At 48.3% G+C, this 20,157-nt stretch overlaps 1 protein-coding gene across 6 annotated transcripts in view; it reads left to right on the forward strand.

Annotated features, from left to right (window-relative positions):
* The window catches only part of Fkbp6 (FKBP prolyl isomerase family member 6), a 79,471-nt gene that overhangs the window by 8,592 nt on the left and 50,722 nt on the right, over positions 1–20,157 (forward strand). For 2 of the 6 annotated variants that reach the window (XM_063271155.1, XM_017598299.3), the window contains 8 exons: positions 65–187; positions 387–504; positions 2,084–2,173; positions 3,816–4,018; positions 5,143–5,262; positions 9,566–9,760; positions 10,120–10,229; positions 12,090–12,182. In XM_063271155.1, the coding sequence (XP_063127225.1) occupies positions 65–187; positions 387–504; positions 2,084–2,173; positions 3,816–4,018; positions 5,143–5,262; positions 9,566–9,760; positions 10,120–10,229; positions 12,090–12,180 (1,050 nt within the window). In that variant the 3' untranslated portion in view covers positions 12,181–12,182. Of the gene's footprint in view, positions 1–64; positions 304–386; positions 505–2,083; positions 2,174–3,815; positions 4,019–5,142; positions 5,263–9,565; positions 9,761–10,119; positions 10,230–12,089; positions 12,183–13,379; positions 18,863–20,157 lie in introns of those variants that run through there. The other 4 variants (XM_008769130.4, XM_063271157.1, NM_001105922.1 and 1 more) reach the window with 4 other exon arrangements.

Here is a 20,157-nt window from a genome sequence, read left to right on the forward strand (position 1 = left end):
GCGTGCTGGGAGACCCTCAGCGCATGCTCGCTGCGCCGATCACGTGCTATTTTCTCGTGCACAGCCCGCGTGGTGCCTGACTTCCGGGAGTCGTTTCCGGCGAGGCCTCTGGCGACGGTTGAGCGGCAAGATGAGTGTCTTCTCGCGCCTCAGGAACGGAATCCCACCGTCGCGAGACGACTGCCAGGTACGGAGGGGGGTCTGGGAGCCTGGGAGCACGAGCTGGGGAGCACCAGGAGCACGGCCATGGGTGGTAGCACCCGAGGCCGGGGAGCCCTGGAAGGGGACGACGTCCTAGGCCAGGTAAGGGCGGGAACATGGCGCTGGCCTGAGGAGGTGAACCAAGCGGCTCCCACCTCTGAGGCCTGTGACTTTCTCTCTACCAGTCTCCCTATGAGCGATTAAGTCAACGCATGTTGGACATTTCTGGGGACCGAGGTGTGCTGAAAGATATCATCCGCGAGGGCGCTGGCGATCCTGTGACACCTGACGCTTCTGTGCTGGGTATGGAGGCCACTACTGGCTGCTCTTGGTCCTTGGGGAACCATGGTTTAGGTTTGGGTTTTTGTTTTTATGAAACAGGGAGGGTCTCATGCAACCCAACTCTTAACTGCTGATGTAGCTGAGGTTGAACTCCTGATACTCCTATTTCTACCTTTCTAGTCTTAGCCTAATGGGGTGGGCACCACTACATGTTATGTGGTGCTAGGAATAGAGCCCAGGGAACATATACTGACCCCCTAGTTAGTTTTGGGGGTTCTTTGTTTCAGGAATCGGGGATTGAACCTGGAACCTAGGTATCCTCAATTGGCGATTGCATCTTTCCAAAATATGGCGAATTTTAGGACTAGATGTGTTCCCTCTGAATGGAGAGGGTTTGGTTTTGAGAAACAATCGCATATGTCCCAGGTTGGTCCCAAACCTTATGTAACCAAAGACCTAGAACTTTTGTTTGGCCTCCCAAATGCTGACATCATACTCGTGTATGCCACCTTGCCTGGTTTATTAGGAGGTGCTGGGGATGGAACCTTGGGCCTTGTACATGCTAGTCAAACATTCAACCGAGCCACGTCCTTTTGTGGTTGTATATCTGTTTTTGTTTTTTGTTTTTTCTTTTGTTTTCCGGTGGGTTGGGTTTTTTTCGTTTTGTTTTTTGTTTTTTGTTTTTGAGACAGGTGTCTCTTTGTAACTGCTCTGGCTGTTCTGGAACTCCCTTTGAAGTCTAGGCTAGCCACAATTCAGAGATCTGCCTGCCTTCACCTCCCAAGGTGCTGGGATTAAAGGCATATGCCTTTGTTTTAATTATTTGTTTGTTTTTGAGACAGGGTTCACTGAGTAGCCCAGGGTAGCCTGTAGCTCTTTATGTAGACCAGGACAGGCTAACCTCAAAACTCAGCTCCCCCTGCCTCTGTCTCTCTGCCTCCCTACCTCTCTGCCTTTCTGCCTCTGCCCCTGCCCCCATAGTACTGGGATTAAACCGCCAGGTCCAGCCCTTTTTTTTTTTTTTTAAAGACAGGGTCTCCCTGTATCCCAAGATGGCCTCAAATTGGCACTCTTCCTGCCTCAGCTTCTTTGTTGTTGTTTTTTTTTTTTTTTCAGAGCTGGGGACCGAACCCAGGGCCTTGCGCTTGCTAGGCAAGCGCTCTTCCGCTGAGCTAAATCCCCAACCCCCTCTGCCTCAGCTTCTTTAGAGCTGGGATGACAGGTGGCTGCCAGCCAACCTGCCTTGGGCTTTGTAAAGCATGAGCTCTGTGACATGAGCTAAGTTCAGCAGGAGAGCTCTGAACCCCAGAGCTGGAAGTCAGATACTCAGAACACAGGAAGCCCTCCTGTGGCTCTGGGGCCCAGGCGCTTAAACTCGTTTATTCCTTTTCCCACCCTAGACAGGGTCTCTGACCAGACAGGCGTCTGGTGCTAGCATAGAATTTCCAGTGTAGCTGAGGCTACCCCTGTCTCCGCTTTCCCAAGTGCTGGGATTACAGACTCCTCCACTGTGCAGCTAACTGCAGTGTTTCCCTGTGGCACTGATGGGGGGCTTAGGGATGTTTTCCTCACATTTGTGCTTTCTTTCCCTCTGCTGTAGTGAAATACTCTGGATACCTGGAGCACATGGATAAGCCTTTCGACTCCAATTGCTTTAGGAAAACCCCTCGGCTGATGAAACTTGGAGAAGGTAAAGTCATCTGGGGTCATCTGCGCAAAATAAGGCAGGCCATGTTTTAGGGCTGTCAGCCTCCAGCAAACAGGTTCTTAGAGTTGGTAGCTGAGCTTGGTCTTAGGGAAGCACCCAGGTTGTCTTGTCACTTTTCTTCTTGGGACCTTATTTTTGGCTGATAGCTTACCTTGCAAGTTCATCTTGGCATCTAAGTTACCCATTGGGCATTATTAAAATGCATATGTGTATATGTGCCCAGTGCCCGCAGAGGCCAGAAGAGGTGGCAAACCACCCGGAACTGTAGTTAGGCAGTGGTGAGCCACCATGAGTTACTTAGAACGAAATTCAGGTCCTCTGCAAGAGCAGTAAGCACTCTAACTGCTGAGCCATCTCCAGCCACAGGCCATCTTTTAAGACAGAGTCTCACTATGAAACCCACACTTACCATGAGAAGTCTCCTATCTCATCTCTGACGTGATAGAATGATAAACATGAGCCCCCATACGTGGATCCAGTGGGCATAATTCTTAGTGCATCAATGAAATAAACAGTAAACGCTTACTTCCTAGCACGTGTAGTGAAATAAGACATCATGGGATCTGGGAGAATGAGTCAGTCAAGTGCTTGTCGTGTAAGCATGAGGACCTGCTTTCCATCCCACAGGACCCATGGATTTTTACTTTGCTGGTTGGCTTTTGTTTTTGTTTTAAAAGGTCGGATGTAGTATCGTATACTTAAATACTACAGGGGAGGCAGAAACAGATGGCTCTCTGGGGTTCTTTGGCCAGCCAGCCTCCTTAGACTCTAGGACAGTGATAGATCCTGTCTCAAAAGCATGGTGATGCCCCTGAAGAATGACAAGTTGAGACTGTCTTCTAGCATCCTCGTGCATGTGCACACATCAACACGCGCGCACGCACACGCGCACACACACGCACACCCTAAAATGCTGTGCTCAGATGATGAGAACCCCATCTTATGGACCTTACTAGGGTTGGGGAAGTTGGTCTCTAATCCAGAAATGAATGTCATAGAACATGGAGCTCTGAGGAATGATCTGGGTCTGCTTGATGACATTACAATTACCCTCCTTTTGGCAGGGTCACAGGCAGTCTGGAAAAGAAGGCTTGAGATGAGAGCCCTGAGGTTTGAATAAGATTTTAGTTGTGGGACTTGAGAGATGGCTCAAAGGTTAAGAGCAATGGCTGCTTTTCCAGGAGATGGGATTCAGTTTACAACACCTAAATGGTGGCTTAGAGTCATCTATAACTCCAGCTCCTGGGGATCTGTTGCCCTCTTCTGGGCTCTGTGGGCATTGAGTAAATGAATTTGGCATACATAAAAACAGGCAAAACACATACATAGAAGTACACATAAAAAATAAATAAAGGAAAAAAATCTTGTATTTCAGTTAGAGTAGATAGTCCACAGGCGGGGATGGCAGAGAACTTAACAGAGAGAACAGACTGTGCAACAGAGATGGAGCCTGCAGGAGGTGACATTTGGGAAAAGTAGGACAGCAGGAGCAAGACTGAGCACTGAGTTGGGCCCCAGTGCAAGGCTTGGTTGGCAATGCTCCCTTGGGTTGGAGTAGGGAAACTGGTACCTGTGAGCGGAATGCTGAGTGAACTTCAGTTGAGTTCTTGGTCCTTTCTTCCAGATATTACACTCTGGGGCATGGAGCTGGGCCTTCTAAGCATGCGCAGAGGGGAACTGGCCAGGTTCCTGTTCAAGCCAACCTATGCTTATGGTACCCTGGGGTGCCCGCCCCTCATCCCTCCAAATGCCACTGTCCTGTTTGAGATCGAGCTGATTGACTTCCTGGACTCTGCCGAGTCGGACAAGTTTTGTGCACTCTCAGCTGTAAGTTCCAGACCTTGGATTTTCCAGCACTTTCTAAATGGAGGGGTGGGATCACGTTTGGTGGCTTTGTTAGACGGCCGGCTCACCCTGGGTTCCACCCAGCCTACTGCACAGTGATGTCTGAGGTAATGCAAGCTGTAAAGTAGCTCTGTAGGAGCTGTGTGCTACTCATCACCCTTCGCTTGGTTCTCACTCCAGGTTGGTGACTACAATACAGGAAGTTAGACACTGTAGCTTAATAATGAGGGTTATTGAGGCTTGGGGATGTGAGAGAGTTCCTGCCTAGAACCCACCACTAAAGGGCTGGGGCTATATATGTCAAGTTAGAGAATTGGTCCCTCCTTGAGAACTGAAAAAGGCTTATTACTCTCTGGTAGTGGTGTTGCTTTTAGTCCCAGGACCCAGGAGGCAGAGGCAGCCAGATCTCTGTGAGTTCAAGGCCAGTGTGGTCTACGTGGTTCCAGGACAGCCGGAGCTACACAGAGAAACCATCTCCAAAAAAGAGGGCCGGGGAGAGTCTTGGTTTTCCTGTGTGGCCTCTACCTCCCCAGTCCATAGACGCAGATCTTGTAAGCTTGTAATTCCATCCTTGATCACGTGCGTGTGGTGGTAGCTGTTCATTGCTACAGGCTTCGCTCCCCCCTAGGATTTGGTGTCACACTAAACTGTCAGGGTTGCAAGTGGATGTCTCACCGTCATCATGTCTTTCCACAGAGTACATGTTCCTGCACTTACCTGGGGTTCTGATTTCGAGGCTCAGAGTAGGGTCTATGGAAGGTTCTAATATGAAGCCAGGATATCAGTGTGAGCGTGTAGAACCCCCAAGGCTCCAAGCCAACCAGGACCTTCCAAGTTGTTGTTGAGTAATTGGTCTGGGCTTTGCAGACTCCTTCAGTTTCTGCGGGTGCTTTCTGCTTCTGGGGGAATCTGGGAAGGACCACAGCAGCCACTGACTCCTGGGCTGCTCCTTGGGTGGCCCGTTACAGTGTGCATCTGGGTGGCCTCTGCACACACAAGCAGTAAGTCCACGGTCCACGAGGGAAATGTTGGTGACTGTAACATGGCAGCCATGGTGCCATTGGCGCTTCTGGCTCCATGCCGCTCCTCTTGTCTTTGGTCTTCAGGAGCAGCAAGAACAGTTTCCACTCCAGAAAGTCCTCAAGGTAGCGGCAACCGAGAGGGAGTTTGGCAACTACCTTTTCCGCCAGAATCGCTTCTGTGATGCCAAAGTGAGATACAAGCGGGTAAGAACGCTGTGGAAGTGTGTGTTCCAGACAGCAGCCTACCGTTTAGTTCTTATGTGTATGGCTGTGCGGCCTGCATGTATGCCTGCCCACTGGGCATGCCAGTGACTTCGAGGCCAGAAGAGAGTGTCTGGTCCCTGGGAATTGATCCCCAAGAACGGTAGTTTCAGACAGTTGTGAAACACCATGTGGTGCTGGGATTCAAACCTAGATCTTCTGGAAGGGCAGCCAGTACTCTTAACCTCTGAGCCATTTTGCCAGCCCCAGAAAACTTAAGAGCATAAGCTTCATCTCCTTTGCTGTTCTTCGTGGGCAACCATTAGGAAGATTCCAGTACCTGAGAGACTGAGGTAGGAGGAGGTTCCAGGCCTGTGTGGGCTTCTTGGCTAGACTCTATCTCAACGAAAAGGTGCTGGGGAGATCGTTCAGTAAGAGTGCTCGCTTCATAAGCACGAGAATCTGAGTTCAAATCTCAGTGCCCACATTAAAGGCTGGCGTGGGTGCTAGGAAGGCGATTTAACAGTAAAGAGTACTCACTGCTCCGACAGAAGATCGGACTTTGATTCCCACACCCATGTGACTCTCAGCTGCCTGTACTCCAGTTCCAGGGAGTATGGTGCCCTCTTCTGACGTCCACGGGTTCCTGCGCCCACACAGTACATATACATTCACATAGGCAGGCACACTTACATGCAAAGGTGGTGTTGGTTAAGCCAGGCATGGCCATGTATGTGCTCAATCCCAATATTGTGGGAAGCCTAAACAAGATTGCTGAGACCTGGCTCCGAGCTCAGTGAGAAGTGTGGTGTCAAGGACTGAAGTAGAGCTGTGCTCTCAACCTTCTGAAGCTGCAGCCTTTACCACAGCTCCTCATGCTGTGGCAACCCCAACCATAACATTGTTTGTTGCCACTTCATAACTGTAATTTGGCTCCTGTTACAAATTGTAATGTAAATGTGTTTTCTAATGGTGTTGGGTGACCCCTGTTTCAGTCCACAGGTTGAGAGCCACTGAGGTAGAACAATACAGCAGGACACGTGACATTGTCCTCTGCCCCCTCAAGTGCACACCAACCCACCCACACATGCACATACACACACACAGGAAGAGTCCTTACGTTAGAAGGGAATGACTGGGGGGCTTGGGAGTGGGGTAGTATGAGTTTCTCTTATCCTTTGTTTTTTAGGAGCCCAGGCTAGCCTCAAGCTCATGGCAATCCTGCCTTAGCCTCTCAAGTGCTGGGGCTACAGGCATGAGGCACAAACCCGGCTGTGTCTGTGATTCTATTTGTCTGTCTGAGGCAGAGTCTCTCACTATGTAACCTTAGCTGGCCAGTACTTGCTTTGTAGACCAGGCTGTCCTTGAACCCAGAGAGATACCTGCCTCTGCCTCCCGAGTGCCCGGATAAAAGGTGTGCACCACCATGCCTGGCCTGCGTGCTATCTTGATGCTGTTTTCCTAGGTATATTTTGAGTTACGAAGCTTCATTAAGCAATGCACTTTTTTTTACTTACGTCCATACGTATTTTAGTAATTACCATCCTGGGGAGGTGAGGAAATAGCTCAGTTGGTAAAGAGTTTGAAAGAAAGTATTATGATCTGACTTTGATCCTGAGAATCCATATTTAAAAATGAAGAAAAGGGTCAGGTGTGGTAATGCCTACTTGTAATCCCAGTGCTGGGAGAACAGGCAGGTGGGCTCTGGGACTCCCTGACCAGCCAGTCTAACCCCCTTGGCAAGCTTCAGGCCAGCGAAAGAGGCTGTATCCAAAAGAACAGTGAATGAATGGCTCCTGAGGAGTAATACCTGAGGTTGTCTTCTGGTCTCCACATGCACTTACAGGGACTCGCCCACACATACATTCACACATACAAACGTGTAAATACAAAAACTACTGTTCCCAAAAAGTTAAAATATCCTCATCCAGCACGGCCCTCTCCAGCTGTAGTTGATTTTCTTCATCGTATTTACTCTCTGTGGGATGTCCTGTCCCTCTATGAAGACTGGGTCACTCTGTGGCAGGTCGGGTCTCCAGCTATAGGGCTCTGGGACAAGCAGGTGGGACAGAGGTCTGTTGTGTTCTGGGCTGCGGAAATAGTACTATTTTACACACCCATTAATAGCATTCCACCTGCCCATTCCAGAATCAACAGTTCCATTTCTCCAGGAAACAGATCTGAGCAGGGGATACAGCTCAGTTGGTAAAATTGGCACTCAAGAAACCCTGGGTTCCATTCCCAACATTGTGTAAAACAGGACACAGGAGAACCGGAAGTTGAAATTCAGACTGCACCCATCACTCAGCAGTTAAGAGTGCAGAAGACCTGAGTTCTATTCCTAGCACTCACATCAGGCTGCTCACAACTGACTGCTTAGAACTCCAGCTCCAAGGGCTGCGTTATCGCTAAATGTTATCTCTAGCCTTTATTAGCACCTGCATTCATGTGCATATAATCACAGACAAGCACACAGATACACATGCCTACACATAATTAAAAATAAGAAATTGAATGTTATTCTTGCTACATAGTGAGTTTGAGGCCAGCCTGGGCTATATGAGACGCCATCTCAAAGATTTAAAAAAGGGAAGCTTAGAGTTTTATACCTCTAGTCTTTTTTTTTTTTTTTTTTTGGTTCTTTTTTTTTTTTTTCGGAGCTGGGGACCGAACCCAGGGCCTTGCGCTTCCTAGGTAAGCGCTCTACCACTGAGCTAAATCCCCAGCCCCTACCTCTAGTCTTAATATTTGGGAGGCATAAACAGGCAGATTGCTATGAGGTCAGGGCCAGCCTGGTCTACATATTGAGTAAGTTCCAAGACAACTAGCACTATATAGAGAAACCCTGACTTACAAAAAAAAAAAAAAAAAAAAGCAGAGATATGGCACTGAAAGGATGGTTTAGCAATTTAGAGCATTTCTGTTCCTACACAGGACCCAAGTTCATTTCACTGCACCCATATAGTGTCTCACAACCATTTGCAACTCATAACTTCAGTTCCAGGAGTCTGATGCCCTTTTCTGATCTCTGGGCTCCCAGCATACATGCATACAAACATACAGACAACACATTTATACACATGCTAAAAAAAAAAAGTGAAGAAGCTGGATGTGTTAGCACAAACCTTTAATCCCAGCTCTTGGGGAGGCAGAAGCAGCTTTATCTCTGGGAGTTTGAGGCCAGCCTGGTCTACACAGTGAGCTCCAAGACAGCCAGGTCTGTAGAGAGAGACTGTCTCAAACCCCACCTCCCAGGGTTCTTTTAATTGTGCGAGTGTAGGGTGTGTGCATTTAAAGTGCCGGTGCTGTTAGAGCCCAGAGGCATGGGGTCCCCTGTAGCTGGAATTACTGACAGTGGTAAGCCACCTCACATGGGTGCTGGGACTCCAGCTTGTCCTTGACTCTTGGTGGGTTTATTGTCCTTAATTCTTTGAGGCAAAAAGTAGAGCGTTGTCTGCAGACTGTTGTCTGCCTCATTCAGGTTTGCAGGCCTTCTCCTGTTAGAAACTTTCAAATTGGACTGAAGAGATGTCTCAGTGGTTAGAAGCATGTATTGCTCTTGCAGAGGATCTGAGTTCAATTCCCAGAACGCCCATTAGGCACAAGATGACATGTAACTCCAGTTCCAGGAAGATCTAACGCCCTCTTCTGGCCTCCACAGGCATTGTACTCCTGTGCACATCCTATTCCACAGAGACAGTTTCTTTGTGTAGCCCTGGCTGTCCTACAACTTGCTCTGTAGACCAGGATGATCTGGAACTCGGAGGTCTGCTTGGCTCTGCCTCCAGAATGCTGGGATTAAAAGTATGTGCCATAACCTCTTGGCATATGTCTTAGGGTTTTCATTTCTGTGAAGAGACACCATAACTAAAGCAACTCTTATAAAGGGCAGCATTTAGCTGGGGCTGGCTTACAGGTTCGTTCTGAGGTTCAGTCCATTATCATCATGGCGGGAACATGGCAGCATCCAGGCAGGCATGGTGCAGGAGGAGCTGAGAGTTCTACATCTTGTTCCAAAAGCAAACAGAAAACTTGTCTTCCAGGCAGCTAGGAGGAGGGTCTCAAAGCCCACCCCACAGTGACACACCTACTCCAACAAGGCTACTCCCTGAATTAAGCATGTTCAGACCTCCACAGCACATATCCGTAATTTAAAGGAATGCAAATAAATCTTAAGAAGCCTTTTGACTTTAATATGACATGTCTTGTGAGCTAGTTGAGTTCTTTCTTAGATCAGTAGTTCTGTGTGACTTGTAGGGATGTAGGACTGTCCCTCCTGACCCTTTGCCTTCCCTCCTCTCTCCAGGCCTTGTTGCTGCTCCATCGACGCTTGGCCATCTGTGAGGAGCAGCACTTGGTAGAACCTGCTGAGCTCCTAGTCCTCCTTAACCTTTCATTTGTGTACCTGAAGCTAGACCGCCCTGCTATGGCCCTGCGCTATGGGGAGCAGGCTCTGCTCATTGACAAAAGGAACGCCAAAGCCCTCTTCAGGTGTGGACAGGTGAGTTGAGGGTAGTGGGGAGAGGGGCTGGGACAGCAACTCAGTAAAGTACTTACCAGGCATGCAAGTCTGAGAGCCTGAGTTCATTTTCCAGGACCCGCAGTGCTAGAACCCAGCATTAGGGAGGCAGAGACAGGTAGACCCCTGGAGTTCCCTGGCCAGTCAGCCTACATGAATTGGTGAGCCCTGGATCCCGAAGGAGGACCTTATTTTGAAAACTAAGGTGGGCTGTTCCCGAGACGGAAGCCAGGTTTACCTCCGGTCTCCATTCACATGTGTGCTCCCACACAGAGCAGGAGGGCTCACGTGGGCTACTACCACAAATGCTAATCCCCTAATGTCTTGTCCTTTCTTCACAGGCTTGCCTCCTCCTGACCGAGTATGAGCAGGCTCGGGACTTTCTAGTGAGAGCTCAGAAGGAGCAGCCCTGTAACCATGACATCAATAATGAGCTGAAGAAGCTGTCCAGGTGAGAGGTGTGACCAGAGGCACAGTGAGACATGGCTGTGAGAATTGCAGTTCACCCAACCAACTGGACGGCAGACAGGCTAGGAATGTTGCCCCAGACTGGCTCAGAGCGGCCATCTCACCTGCCCAGTCCATCACTCATTGCCTTGAGCAGGCTGTTCTGTGTGAGGAAGCCTCACTTCTGAGCATCTCCCTCCTTCCTCTGGTGGCACCTGAAGACCAGCAGATCTCTCCCTACAGAAGCCAGCCCAGGCAACTCTTTGTGTATATTTGCAAGTGCGTGCATGTAGGCCAGAAAACAACCTTGAATGTGTGCCTGGAGTGCAGCAGTTAGACCAGGCTCCTGGCCAGTCTGTAGGTCCTCCTGTCTCTGTCCACTGGTACCCCATTCCCCACCCCACCCCATGCTGGAATTACAGACACATTCCACCTACTGGGCCTGGTTCTTGCATGGTGCTGAGGATCTGAACTTGGGTCCCCCCTTTCCTAACTGAGCTATGCCTCTAGTCCCCATGTACCTTATAAGGTCTCGTGCAAACCATGTGTGGTGAGCCACTCTAGTAGTCCTAGCACCTCGGGTACTGAGGCAGGAAGACCACAAATGCCAGACCTTCTAGGGTCTAAGTAAGGTATCTCCTCCCTTCTAGGTTCAAAAACCTAAAGGTTGGTGAGCCAAGAGTGCATACCATTCTGATCCCTAGGACCCACATAGTAGAAGGAGAAACTGGCCTCCAAATTGTCCTCTGACCTCCAGGCATGTATACACGTACAGGATAAATAAATGTACAAGAAACCTATTTTAGATTCCCCACAACAAAGTAAGTCTGAATATTCAACACTCAGGAGGCAAAGGCAGGTGAACCTCTGAGGTCAAAGCTCCCCTTGTCTACAGAGTGAGTTCTAGGACAGCTAGGGCTGCACCTTGCCTCTAAAATCAAAATTTATTGTAAAGCTGTACTTAAGACTCTACCTGTTCTCAAAATTACCTGAGACCCCTTGTTCCTGAGGAATCTTTCTAGAACCACAAATGAATTGATTCTTTGTGACTCATTCAAGTGAGGAAGACATTAATCTTTTAGAAGTGATCACTAAGGTAGTTCAATGGAGAAGTCTTGTGTTGCCAGGTCTTAGGCCTGAGTGTTCTTTCTGAGGACCCATATGAGAGAAGGAGAAACTGACTTCTACAAGCTGTTCTCTGACTTCACGGACACTTCTCCCCCAACACAGACATTAATAAACGCAATTATAAAAAAGAAAAAGAAAAGCTTTATAAAAAAAAAGTCACCCTTTCTGTTTAGAGAAGCTGTGTTTGTTGTAGAGAACCTGAAAACATCTTCCCATAAGCTCCCGACTAGCCACCATTTTTAACGTGTCTTTTCCTGCCTTGGTGAGTTTCTCTCCTTAAGTAAGGGTAAGCATTCTCTCACCACTGCTGAAGTGTGTGTCGTTTCCAGTTGAGTGCAGCCTCTTTCCTGCTGGCCTTTTTGGGTTCCCAGGGGCTTCCTTCCTGGTATGGGAAGTGTCCTCAGGTTAGATGCCGGGCTGTGGGGCAGTCTGATCCTTGTTTAGGAGGAAAGAGCTCGGAATGAGTTTGACAGCACCGGGAACATGGGACACTTAGCAGGGCTGTGCCCGAGCCCACTCACACTGGCTTTTGCCTTCCCAGCACTGTCTTTCCAAATGATGGCCTTGTATCTAGGACCTTTATCAGTGGCCTTAGCCCCCTCTGTCCTGGCATCTGTCCCCACAGTGTTGTCATTGACTGATAGCCAGTGCTGGCCATTTAGTGGCTGTAACCAGAGAGTTCCAGCCAGCAGATGTCACCTCCTGCAAACGTACAAAGTTGCCTTTCTTTCCACAGCCACTACAGGGACTATGTGGACAGAGAGAGAGAGATGTGTCACCGGATGTTTGCTCCCTGTGGAAGCGGCTCTTCAGTGGGAGGAAACTGAAGGTACCCAGAGGGCTGGGCATTCATGAAAAGATTCAGGGTTCTATCCATTGGGGAAGATGGTCCTCCTCAGCCCGGCTCAGTGACCAGTGGCTTTCTCTACTGAGGAAAGCACAGGACAGAATACACCATGGGGGCTTCCCACAGAGCGGGTCACTGAAGGAGGAACACTTGGAGGTTATATTCGTGTTTGGGAGGTCCCATGCTCTCCCATTCAAAAAACTTTTTCGTGGTTTGTGAAATTAAATTCTTCCTCAAAGTTTCTTGGAACTGAAATTGTTAGTGTGACACTTTAGCTGGGCTTGAGAGAAAAATTGAGTGTCTTTGTTATGAATTTCATGTAGCCTAGGCTGGCCTGGGATTCACTGTGTAGCTTAGAATGACCTTGAATTTCTGTTTTTGTTTTGTTATCCCCTTCCCCCCCTCTCCCATACCCCTTCCCCCTGCTTCTATGAGGGTGCTCCCACTCCCACCCACTCCAACCTCAACGCCTTGGCTTTACCCTACCCTAGGGAAACGAGCCTTCACAGGACCAGGCCTTCTCTTCCAATTGATCCTGGACAAGGCCATCCTCTGCCACATAAGTGGTTGGAGTCATGGGTCCCTCCATGTGTACTCATTAGTTGGTGGTTTAGTCCCTGGGAGCTCTGGTGGAGTCTGGTTGGTTGATATTGTTGTTCTTCCTATGGGGCTGCAAACCCCTTGAGTTCCTTCAGTCCTTTCTTTAGACCTTGGACTTCTGATCCTCCAGACTCTTCCAACTGAATACTAAACTCAGAGACGTGTGCAATCAGTCTGATGAAGGCAGTACTGGGTATGGAGCCCCGGGCCTGTGTGCCCAGGAGGCAGGCACTCTGCTCACCACCCTACATGCTCAGCCTGCTGTTTGTGCATGTGTGTGTGCGCTGAGGGTTGAACACCGCGACCTCACATTTGCCCGCAAAATCTTGGCTTTCCCAACAGTATCTTGTGGGTGAGCAAGCACAGGGAAGAGTGTCCCTACAGCCCAAGAGGACCTTTCAGTCTGCTCTGCTCTTACTTAAGAAAATTAATGGGAACCAATTCACCTGCCTCAAACACCTGTCTGAGGAGGGTGAGAGCCCCACTCTGCTGAGAAGTTAGATAAGGAAGAGGAAGGAAGCAGCTGCTGAGCGGGCCTCTCTGCTAAATCCCACCTTTATTGTCCCTTTGTGTCTGCAGAAACGGCTTGAGAGGAGGGGTCATGAAAGGCCCATTCATCCATGCGCTCTAGCAGGTTCTGAAGTGCTGCTGTCTGCTTGGCAGATGCCCACTATTAGTGCCTTTGCAGGCATGACTTTTTGATCCCATCCTCTGAGTCTTCCAGGGGAACTTCTGAACTAAGCTGCAACCAGAAGACCTCTTGTGATTTGGCTCTTGTCACATTCAGTAGAGATATAAGACATCTGTTTCCCAGATCCTCTGTGTGTAAGGATCTGCGTGGCTGCATGTGTTCTCTCTCTCTCTCTCTCTCTCTCTCTCTCTCGTGTGTGTGTGTGTGTGTGTGTGAGAGAGAGAGAGATAGAGAGAGAATATGAGAACGAGCTTGAGAGCAAGTGCGTGTGAGAGCAAGCATGGTGGTTTTCCTGTCTGTGCCCTGCTATGTTCTGGGATTTAAACTCATGTCCTTGTAATTGTGGAGTGTGTGCTCCACAACTGTGAAGCCATCTCCAGCCCAGGACCTGAAGCTTTACATTGTAGATGACATGAGTACTTTTAAGACTGAGACCTGGTTTTCTCATTTGTGTGGCTGGTCTCTGCTACCTTATGCATTCTTCTTTTCCCACCTTTGTTCTGCCCCCCCAACCCCCTTTTCACCTTCTAACACTAGGTAGGAGAGAAACAAGGAAAGAGGAGAAAGAAGACAGACACACACTCACACACCCCGAGAGAGAGAGAGAGAGAGAGAGAGAGAGAGAGAGAGAGAGTATATATGAATGAATGAATGAATGAATGAATGAATATCTGATTTCTTTCCTTTTATTTCTTAGACCATGGCTCCTAACAAACCACAACCAACCTCCCTTGACAGCCAGCAGCCACCTACACTGCCTCTCTCAGGGCTCTCACATTTATACCTCTGAAAAGATCCAGGCATTCTAGAAGTTGGAAAAACCATGCTTCTGCTAGAGCATGCAGCAAGTCGTGGTCAGCTGATTTAGAAAGTTTAAAGCAGCCCCACATTCCTGATTAAAACAAAAGCACATTCTTAAATATTTCTTTTATTTTTAAATAAAACAAAATTCCAGAATTCTCAAAGATATCACTACACATTTGTGCACTTCTAGCCCCAGTGGTGACTGAATCAGGTAAAACAGTGGGCTCCTGTTTTACCTCCTTTCAACTATTGGCTGACAGACACTGTGCTAAACAGTGACCAAGGCCAGACGGGACTTCCTGTCACAGTGAGCAGCTCCTGGTACAGGAGATGGACTTGGCAGGGATAGACACTTCAGTGGCCTCGCCACACCCTCTTCCAGGGGACCTCCTCTGCAGCACATGGCACGGACATGTCCCTCTGACTGTGACCATGCTTTGGGGTAAATGTAAGCCATTAGTGGTCAGAAGACCTGGAGGTCAGTTCCCAGCTGACCGTGAAGACACATTTATAGCTGCCTTCCTGTGTTTAGCAAAGCAGTAGGGGTCTCTCCAGACCTGGAGGTGCCACTTGAAACTCTCCTGCGTGTGTCACACCTGACTTCCCTTAGCATCATCACAGCAGCAGAGATGATGCCGTGAGCCAAAATGGATGTGTCATAATTGTGCTTATTGTTCCTAAACATGTTTTGCAGGGGATACATGTGTGCTTAAACATGGAAACCAGAGGCCAGCCTGGGATAGTGGTCTTCAGGAGGCTGCCACCTTTTTGTTGAGACGGTCTCTCTCTAGGACTTAGCACTTGTCTCCGTCCTCCCAGCACTGACTGCAGGCGCTCCCAGGCGTGCTTGGTTTTTTATACGCGTGTTGGGCTGAACTCAGGTTCTCTGGCTTGTACAGCAGGCACGTTACCCACCAAGCTATGTCCCCAGAGATGGATTGTGTGGATTTTAAATACAGCATTTCCACGACATAGATGTTGTCTCCACTGAGGATGTCAGACCTGAAGCAACTAAGTACCTTGCCCAAGTTAGACAGAGAGAGGTAGAAAGCAGATCACACTGGGGCAGCCTGGCTATAGACACAAAGCTGAAATCAGTGACCAGTACTGGCCATGAGAGGAGACCGTTTAACTCAGAATCCTCCTTTCTGGGTAGTTACCTGATCTCTTAGGGTTTCCACTGCTGTGAGAAGACGCCATAACCATGTAAACTCTTAGATAAAACATTTAATTGGGACCGGCTTATATTATCATCATGGTGAGAAGCAGGTAGACATGGCGCTGGAGAAGGAGTGGAGAGTCCTATGTCTTAATCCACAGGCAGCAGGAGACTGTGTTCTACACTGGATGTAGCTTGAGCATAGGAGACCAAAAGCCAGTCCCTACATTGACACACTTCCTCCAATAAGGCCACACCTCCTAATAGTGCCACTTCCTATGGGCCAAGCATTCACACACGAGTCTGTTGGGGGGTGCATAACTATTCACCACACCCACATAGGTAAACATTGTATTTACATACAAATGATATGAGCATTTTCGTGTGTAATATGGGCATGTATATGCCACAGAATATGTGTGCAGGTCAGAGTATAATCGGAATGATAGTTCTTTTTTTTATAATTTTTATTTATCTTACGACTATGGATAGTCTGTCTATATGTATGTCTCTGCACCATGTACATGCCTGGTGCCTTGGAGGTCACAAGAGGGAGGGCATCTGGTCTCCTAGGACTGGAGCTACATAGGGTTTATGAGCCTCCACAGGAATGCTTAGAATTAAACCCAGGCCCTCTGGAAAAACAGCCAATTCTCTTAACCACTAGGCTGTCTCTCAAGCCCTGGAATGACAGTTCTTATCTCCCACCTTGTTTGAGATGTTTTCTTTTGTTTATTATGCGTACTCAAGGATATTGGACTTCAAGCTTTTTGAGATTGCCCTGTCTCCAACTCCCATGGGAGCATTGAGCACTAGGATTGCAGGTGCTTATTCTATACATCTGGCTTTTATGTGAACTCCATGTTCTGATACATAACGTGGAGGGTAAGGGGGCGCACCTGGTGGGCCCATGCCAAGTTGTTCTCCTGAGAAATCACGCCATGCGACAGACCTGATAGAAGGGAAGTTTATTGTTGGGGAAAGGGAGTGAGGACTCGAAGAAAGGAGAGGCAGAGAAGTGTGGGAAAGAAAAGGACTGAAATAGAAAAAAAGAGTGGACAGCTGGGAGCACGTGGGGAGAGAGAGAAGTGGGCAGAGAGAGGGACAGAAAAAAGGGAGGCTGGGGTAGCAAGCAAATCTCTTATTCGCTGCCAAGTCACCCGCACTCCCACTCTTCCAGTATGATCATCACACTCATCCCGGCGCCTTTGCTTCCAGAAAGACTGTCCTGTGCACTGCTCTAGGCAGACGAATAGTAACTGTCTGTGCTCGTGTCATTTTATTGCGATGCTTTCCCATCTTATGTGAGACAAGATCTTTCCTGGGCCTGGAGTCTCACAGTTAGGATAGAGCAGCTTCCAGTGAGTCGCAGGGCTGCCCATCCATCTTTGCAGCAATGGGCTTACAGGCAGAAGCAACCGTCGAGACTTGTTTATGCAGGCTCGAGGGTTGACTGCAAGTCCTTCATGCTTACAAGGTGGATGCTTTACCAACCAGCTCCCTAGCCCTGTTTATTTTTAAGGTAGATGATAGGCAGGTGTGGCGCATGCCTTCAAGGCCAGCCTGATCTGAACAAGTTTCAGGACAGTCAGGGCTTCACAGAGGAAACACTGTCTTGAAGGGGGCGGTGGGGGAGAGTCTCAATATATAGCCCAGTCTGGAACTTGCAAGTCTCCCGCAGCTGCCTCTGCTAGGCTTTCAGATATATACTGCCTAAGCTGCTTTAGCATGTTAACCTCTTTATGTCCAAGGAATGCTTTAGTCGGCCCTTACCCTGAGTTAGCTTATAACGAGCTGAGCATAGACTGTGGGGTGAGAAGGATATTCTTTCTCCTTAGAACAGCCCCAATTATACCTCACTCATTAGGCTATCTCAGGAGAGAGCCACCATTCCCACACAGGCTCTTTGCCTGCCCCTTCATCTTCCCTTAGTGATTCCTTTGGGCTGTGCTCCAGAACATCTCTTTAATAGGCAAGGTGTCCTTTCTCCTCCTGCCTACCACACATTGGACCATGGCATTTGCCATTAGTCCTAAGTCAATAGTCCAGACTTGGGGTTTCACATGCTACTCTGACTATCCATCACTGCTAGGGACACAGCACACACTTGCCCTCATGGAATTGGTGGTGTACTTACAGCCTTTGATTGAACCAGAGCCTCGAAACAAGATGTCATCCGTTGACCTCCCTGGAGTTGGTGTCTACAACAGTCAGCCCTTCATTCTCAGGGTCCTTCTCAAGCAGTTCACTCACACCCAAAGGAGAAGGCTCTGTTAGTCTCTGTGCCTTCTCTGGGCAACTGACTCTATGTAAGCCATTTAATTTTTCCAGCCCAAAGGCCTAACAGTTGTACCCGGGACTCATAGTCTTTTGCCATAAGCTGAGGTCTGCATTGTGCATAGGCACACGGCACCCAGAATTTGTTCTTACCAGCACTGCAGCCTCTGCCTCTGCAGTGAGTGGTGGGATAGCCATGAACACTTACTAGTTCCCATAGCACATCCACCCAACACTGCTTATTGGATAGATTTTAATCTCAAGTAAGGAAACACCTGCCAAACACAGTGTTCCCTTCTCTGTAACAGGTAGAAGAGACCTAGCAGCAGAACGGATAGCTCTGTAAACCTTAACTCCAACCAGCCTACAGTCCACCTGAAGCCATCCTAGGCTTAACAGACATTGGTCTGACAGGCCTGGGCAGAGGAATGGTCCAGGCTGATTTAAAGGGGAAACAACACTTTACAAAATCTGCCTGGTGTACAGAGCAAGTTCCAGGACAGTCGGGGTTTTAGGGAAGAAACACTATCTTGAAGAGGAAAAAAAGACATTCATATCCACGCACTTCTTTCTGTCACACTCCCCAACCCGTGGCACTGCTGAGTTCCTGTCAGATCTCAAGTATTTCCCGAGTACCCTATCTAGTTGAAAAGGACCATTCTTTATGTAGTTTCTTCCCTTGCCTGGGATATTTTCTGCCTGTGTGTTTTGATTTTTCTGTTGTGGGTATTTGTCAAGTTCCTGGTTTCTTTTTTTTTTTTTTTGGTTCTTTTTTTCGGAGCTGGGGACCGAACCCAGGGCCTTGTGCTTCCTAGGCAAGCGCTCTACCACTGAGCTAAATCCCCAACCCCAGGTTCCTGGTTTCTTAAGCACCATTTAACAATTCAGAGTGGACCAGCAGGAGCCTGTGGAGTAGCTCGGTGCTATGGTGCCTGCCTGGCATACAGGAGGCCCTGGGTTCAATCCCAAGGATCACCATAAAACAAATAAAGACACTGTGTCAGTAGAAACATTGGTAGCCACTTGTGGACAGAGGCAGGATTTGGGTGGAGTAGTCCTAAGGCTAAGCCAGGAGGAAGCAACCAGAATGCTGTGAGGTCCCAGGAAGCAGAAGGAACAGGTGTCTGCACTGGGCACTAACCCCAATACTAGTTCTTAATTTCCCCAGGAGCAGTCTTTATTCATGAAGTAGTGTATGTAAGAAGCTTTTCACTCTGGTTTTCACCTTCTAATGAAGGTGAAATCTTGTATACGTTTGCTGGCTGAATTGTATTTGTTGCCTCCTGAACTCTTTTCCCTCTTACATTGTTTGTTTGTCGCTGTAAAACCTTTATGGGGTCTGGAGAGGCAGCTCCTTGGTTACAAGCACTTGCTGCTCTTCTCCAATTCCCAGCTCTTAGCCACTTTTAACTACAGTTTAGGGATATGACAACCTCTTCTGGCCTCCTTGAGTACTGCACTCAGGGACACGTAATCCTAAATGCATAATCAAAAAAGAAACCTAGCTGGGCAGTGATGGCACATACTTTAATCCCAGCACTCAGGAAGCTGAGGCAGGTGGATCACTGTGAGTTTGAGGCCATCCTGGTCTACAGAACTAATTTCAAAACACAGAGAAAACAACCAAAATCAAAAAACCAAAACAAATCTTAAACTCTGTTGTGTGTGTCCATGTTTATGCATATACAGGTATATGTGTGTGAATGTGCAAGTCAGAGATCAACATCAGGTGTCAGTCGCCCACTTTTTAAAGACAGTTTCTCAATGTGGAGCTTGTGATTTTAGCTAGACTGGCTTAACAGCAGGGCCCAGCAGTCTTCCTGCCTCCCCGCCATTCCCTGGATAAGTGCACGTGGCTCTGGGAGCTTCAAAGTCAACCTCATGCCTCATGTTTGCACGGCATGCGCTTCACTCCTCAGCCGCCTCTCCAGCCTAGATATGTCTGTGCATCAAAATGTTTTGTTATAGATCTGTTTATATATAACATTTTTTATTTGTGTGTATGTCTGTGTATATGAATGTGTGACTATCATGGTATATGTATGGAGGTCAGCTCTCTGCTTGACCACATGGGTTCTGGGGATAGAACTCAGGTCACAAGTAAGGCTGGTGGCCAGTTGCCTTTACCCGCTGCGCCATATTGCTTCTCCCATGCTCCCCTCCCCCACTTGATGTGTGTGCATGTTTTGCCTGCATGTGTCTGTACCAGGTGCGTGCATTGCTCTCAGAGGCCAGAAGAAGGGGCCAGAATTACAGACAGTTGTGAGCTGCCCTGTTATATCTATCTGTTCTATGAAAATGGCCGACCAGTGCCCTTTACCATCTCTAGGGTCGTTATTTTGTTTTTATAGTTGAACTGGCTTCTGTGTGAACAATTAGAAAAAGTCAGATAATTTTTCTTATTTTCATTGTAGTTCCAGGTCAGG

The sequence above is a fragment of the Rattus norvegicus genome, chromosome 12 (genome assembly GCF_036323735.1).
Source record: "Rattus norvegicus strain BN/NHsdMcwi chromosome 12, GRCr8, whole genome shotgun sequence".
Taxonomy (NCBI): domain Eukaryota; kingdom Metazoa; phylum Chordata; class Mammalia; order Rodentia; family Muridae; genus Rattus; species Rattus norvegicus.